This window comes from Phaseolus vulgaris, chromosome 8, assembly GCF_000499845.2.
Source record: "Phaseolus vulgaris cultivar G19833 chromosome 8, P. vulgaris v2.0, whole genome shotgun sequence".
Taxonomy (NCBI): domain Eukaryota; kingdom Viridiplantae; phylum Streptophyta; class Magnoliopsida; order Fabales; family Fabaceae; genus Phaseolus; species Phaseolus vulgaris.
In genome coordinates, this window is record NC_023752.2 from 7,806,416 (window position 1) to 7,812,354 (window position 5,939).

At 37.2% G+C, this 5,939-nt stretch overlaps 1 protein-coding gene across 1 annotated transcript; it reads left to right on the forward strand.

The window, feature by feature from the left end:
- On the forward strand, positions 1 to 4,776 carry LOC137823909 (flocculation protein FLO11). The gene is made up of 5 exons (XM_068629236.1): positions 1 to 830; positions 1,136 to 1,241; positions 1,621 to 1,735; positions 2,502 to 3,464; positions 3,946 to 4,776. The coding sequence occupies exons 1-5, from the start codon at positions 662 to 664 to the stop codon at positions 4,351 to 4,353; spliced, it is 1,761 nt and encodes a 586-aa protein (XP_068485337.1). The 5' UTR covers positions 1 to 661; the 3' UTR covers positions 4,354 to 4,776.
- The last annotated feature ends 1,163 nt before the right edge of the window (positions 4,777 to 5,939 follow it).

A 5,939-nucleotide genomic window follows, 5' to 3' on the forward strand; every position in this document is an offset into this window, starting at 1 on the left:
GGTTTTTACATAAAACCTTAAATGGGAAGTGTCGAGAAAAAGGTGAATATTTCCAAGGCTGAGATGCAATTGCAACTGCAACAGTGGAACTCACGTGCAAGACAGTGTTGTGTAGTGGTAACATGAGATGTCAATGTTGCATAACAAGATTCTCCTGCATCAAACCAATCACCAATACAAGCCAATGTAGAAGTAGAAATGAACAGTAAAGTGTAAAAAAAATAAAGGGTTTTTTTTTTTGAAAGGTTAAGGTAAGGAAGCACGAGAAGTCCACAAAAGCAACCAGAAGGGACAAGGGAACCTCGATCCCATGCCATGTGCGGATGGGGCATTATTTCACTTTGTAAATAGCAAGTGTGTCTCTCAACAGAAACAAGCTTAAAGATGAGATCTTTGGTGTTGGATTTTCACCAGTGAAATGAAATGAAATATTGTTATGGAGAAAGAAGGAAGAAGCCATGTGGGTGCCTTTCATATTTTTTTTTAGTTCTCTCTGACACTCCCCATCTCGTCATCTTAACTCAACACGCAATGAGAACACACACACAAGTGTTGTTGTGTTTGTTGAGACATGGAACATGAGCAAAGGTAGATCTGAAGATGGAACATGGAACATGCGTGAGTGTTGAGTGATGCAGTTTTAGATCTTGTTGAGTTGAACATGATGAATGGGAGGAATGTGAGAGAGTCTCTTCTGGGATCTCTCAACCATCACCGTAGAGGGCACAGCTTTAATGGGGTGGCCAACAACAACCACGATGACAACCTCGATCTTTTCTCCAACAACCGCCGCTCCCTCTCTCTTGCTTCTTCTGATGAATCTTCTGATGGTGATTGCTTTGCTTGCTCCACCCTTTTCTTAATATCTCCTCCAACACTTTTGTTTTATGCTTCTTTCTTTCTAATAATAATAATGATTGGTTAATGGGAATGACAAGGATGTCTTGTAATGGTTAACACAAATATGATGATGATGATGATGATAATGCTGTTCAATGATTATAGATGATTGCTATGTGTGAAGGAATTACATGATTATGAAAATTGTTATTAATTTGTTTTTCCAATGAATGCTATGCTCTATGCCATGGTTTTTTTGTGTGTTTTTAATGAGATTTCTATGTTGTTGATTTAGTTTCGGTGAAACTGGGGAGGCTCTCAGTTGGAACAGCAAAACCAGTTAGAAGTGGGATTGATGATCTGTTATCATCTACAGAAGGAGGGAAACATGATTATGACTGGTATGTTATTCAAATTTGGCATGATCTCGAGTTAGTAGATTCAATTTGGGGAATAAAACCAAGAAATCACGTTTTTAAGAAAACGGACAGAACAAATAACGAAAGTGGCAATAAAATTTGTGCTATATTAGCAGTTTGGTGTTCTTTGAGATCAGTCCTAGATCCGGGATTAATTGCTCAAATTTTTTCTTCTTCTCAACACATCCTGATATACTTTGACTGAATTCATAACCAATTCAGATTAGAATTTTTTAGCTGCTGGGTTAGTGTTTGTACAATTCTTTTGAATTATATTACATACACATAAACCGAACACAGTAAATTAAGATTTCTATTGGTTGCTCAATTTGTAATTATTATGACTGTTTTGTGTTATTAGGCTTCTCACTCCCCCGGGAACCCCTGTTTTTCCATCAGAAGGAGAATCCCAATCAACCCTAGTTCCTCCAAGGAGAAGTTTGACTAGATCAACATCCACCTCTAAGGCCTCAAGGGTATGTGATTTCTGCTAATTCATTTCATCTATGTGACCAATATCCATGCTAACAGGTTTGTTAGAAAATGGATTGATGAGATATTATCTGTAAACTTCAAGTGAAGGAGGATTATCCTTCTCCCCACCAGCAAGGAGCCAGGATCTCTACTTTTTTATTTTTTTGGTGGTAGGGGGATAAAGTGATAGAAATGTGTGTTTTCTTTTGGTATTAGAAGTTTCACAAGTTAGTTTCTCTGACCAATATGCTTATCACAATTCACCAGTACCTTTGATTACTTAAGCAGCAGTTTCAAGTGCTTAATTAAAATCTTTGTTCCAACTCAAACTCTATGTGAGCTGAACTCATTAGCACTTATAAGAAGAAAGTAAGAAGGAAAAATTATTTGAGTTTATTTCCATAAGCTAAAACAAACTTAGTGCCTAAACTTTTACAGAAACGGTCACCTAACTTCTCAAAAAATTGAAGTGCATAAGTTGATTTTAGTTCACAGGAGAAACTCGAATCATATAGCTTTCTGATTTTTGTGTATAAGGATTTATGAAAAAATTTGTGACAGTTTCTGTGAGTTTGTCTGTCGGCATGATGATTCACAATAGAATAATATGACATTATTTGATTCATGGTGCTGACTCCACCTAATGGGATGAGGCTTTGAGATTGATTCAACTTACAAAAACATGGAGAACTAGTTTATAAGATTGACCTGTAGAAAATGGTGAGCTAGATGCGATTAAGTTTTAATTTGTTGATCATGTTTTTTCAGCTTGCAGTCTCACAATCAGAGAACAGCAATCCCTCTAGACCAGCCAGAAGCAGTTCTGTGACTCGCTCTTCCATCTCTACTTCACACTCACAACCACAATACAGCTCCTATTCTTCAAACAGAAACTCCTCTTCAATCCTCAACACAAGTTCGGCCTCAGTTTCATCTTACATAAGACCATCTTCCCCCATAACTCGTTCTTCATCTGGATCAAGGCCCTCCACTCCCTCTTCTCGCCCCACAGTATCACGGTCCTCAACACCCTCCAAACCACGTCCAGTTTCCACCAACTCCACTTCTGAAAGGCATAGACCATCATCACAAGGCTCAAGACCATCCACACCTAGTTCTAGGCCTCATATTCCTGCAAACTTGCATTCTCCATCTGCTCCATCAACTCGGTCACTGTCTCGGCCTTCTACTCCCACACGTAGGAGCTCAATGCCATCTTTATCTCCTTCACCTTCCCCTACACCAGGTTCTTTGTCTTCATCTAGCCGTGCTTCGCTGAATGGACGCAGTTCAGCACCTGCATCAAGGCCAAGCTCACCAAGCCCACGAATTAGGCCTCCACCACAGCCAATTGTTCCTCCTGATTTCCCCCTTGATACACCACCAAACCTTAGAACAACATTGCCCGATAGGCCTGTTTCTGCCGGCAGGTCGCGTCCTGGTGGAACCACTTTGAAGGCAAATGGTTCTGAAACTCAAGCCTCCTCCGTTACTGTGCCAAGGAGACACTCATCTCCTGTTGTTAGCAGGGGGAGAATGACAGAACCTTTGGCGAAAAGCCGTGGCTATGCCAATGGCCATCATGCTGATGCTCCTGAGCCTAGGAAAGTTGCACATACTCCTGAGCTTGCTGCAAGGAAATCTGTTAAGGCCTCAACTACTGCCACTGACAATAATGGATTTGGGAGGACTATCTCAAAGAAATCCCTGGACATGGCTATTAAGCACATGGTTTGTAAACTTTACTCTTTCTGTTCTGCAAGATTAATAATCAAAATTTACCGATTAGATCAAACCCATCACATTCAACAGTTTCACGTTTTATTCATGATCATAATAGACATAAAGATTGAAGTTTTATACCACTAACTACTTTCACTTTGTTCGAAAATCGGTGTCCAAATGATACTGCAATCCTTGCATTTGATGCCATGATTCATCATTATCCATAATACATGATCAATTATGTTGCTCTACATGGCCAATTTCCATGCATTTCTTTTCATTCATTTCTTATCTATTTCTCGTCTTCTTTTCCAGACCCTTTATTTCTTTCATTTGCATCAAATATAACATAGAAATTTATCCACACGAGACCATAGTTATGAGCGTTTATTTGGTTGCTGCAGTTTCCTTGAGTAGATGCATACTTCAGTCAAGTTTGTTCTATCAACTGAAACCTGATTTTTCAATGTGATTTTCCATTTAACAGGATATAAGGAACGGCTCAGGAAATATTCGTTCACTATCAAGCACCACACTCTTCCCTCAGAGTATTAGAACTTCCACTCCCAAGAGCCATTCTCATAGAGTTTGTGCTCCAGCATCTGTTGACATGAATGGAAGCCTGCTAAGCAGCAGTAACAATGGATCCAATTTTGATATGGGAAATGGTATCAGTAATAGAAGTATGATCAGAGCTAGAGAGGTAGATGAAAGACAATATTCTGCAAAAGTGAGTGAAGTAGACATCTATGAGAGTTCTCGTTATGATGCACTGTTGTTCAAAGAAGATTTGAAGAACACAAACTGGCTGCATGGTGTTGATGATAAGTGTGATCAAGGCCCCATATTTGATAACGGATTTGAGCACCTGCCAGAACCTTTTGGCCTCTTATAACATCATATCTAAAGAGGTTGTTCTTCCTAATGCATTTGTAACATGCTATTTTATGTTTTAATTATTATCTCAATTTTTTTGAAAGGATGGGATGTTATATAGCTCAAAGGTGGAGAACAAGTGAAGATGCATTCATATGTTTTCTGCAATCTGCAGAGGAATCAGTGGATTTAACTTTGATCTCAAACTTATACAAATAATGCAGGAAAAAAGAATTACATGAAATATGTTTAATTTTCTTTGGGAACATTTTAGAGTTTTCAGAAATGAGGAATGCTGTCTGCATATCATGCATGCGTTAGTCAAAAGGCAAATGTAGTACTGTAAGTACATAGAGATGGAATGTGATGTTTTTATGCAAACACTATGGCTGAGTATTGTTTTCCCCTTGGCAATGAACACAATAGTTGGGTTGCACTTCTACATTTTTAGTGCCTTTTTTTCTTAACACAAAAGTACAATGATAAAATTTAGATAAATTCCTTAAAAAATGAAAAGTTTTTTTCATATATATTTTTCGGAAATTCATTTAGTATCTAAATGGTTTTTGGACTATAAATATAATCTAAATAGTCATCATTGCAAGCAACATGGATGAAAGAAAAATGTCAACACTTAACGAGTTAGCCAAACAGGTTGAACTCTTTCTTTGCTTGAGTGTGCAGCCATTCTCAGCCTCTCTTTTTCTCTTTTGCTCTCTAGTTTCTTTTAAAAAAATCCCTATTCTACCACTTTTTTCACACTCCTCTTAAACACTCCTTTATCTGTCTCTTCTCTTTTCCTACTCTCATTTTGCCTTTTCAAAGATAACATCCACTAATTTTCTGTTTTGCATAAGAAAAATAGTACAACGGAAACTTGTCTAAGTTAGATGTATTTTTGTAAAGAAAAAATGGAGAGTAAAAGAGGAAAAAATGAGGATGAGAATAGCATGGACCTTGAGTTTCTTAGCAGGCTCAAGGGGCCAAAAGGTGGATATCAGAAAAACAATTTGTCTATTGTGATAATTTCTTTCTACACTACAGCAATCTTATCTGCATAGCTTTCAAATTCCAGATTTACCTTTGTGTAATGAAAGAGAACACCTTCCAGAAATTTCAGATAAGGGAATTGAGAATGAAGTATTCTCCATTTGATGTCCAAATAGAAAATGATAGTGATAATTCTTCATTTCAAACCTTCTGTCAAAGGAAATTCTTAGTTTATCAACCTATGCATCTTTCTTATACAATATAAATCACAATCATCAGATTTGCTTAATGAGTTTAACCAGTTTGATTCTACTTATAAAGTTAGACAACAACAAAATTCTGCCACACATTTTTTTCTACTTCATTGAATCAGTTACAAACTCCTCCCTGTCCTCAAATAACAGCATATCAGTATACTCAAACCGATGAAGATTTAACGTTGCTTCAAAGACTAAATTTCAGTGTAGTAAATATTATCTATTTATTTGTATACTCAATAAAAATTTCTCTCAATGTTGAACACCAATTTCTATGCTTCATTTTGAGTTCACCTTTAGATGAATTCAAACTTACAATAACGTAAGGGTAAAAAAACCTTTTTTTTCTAACGGACAC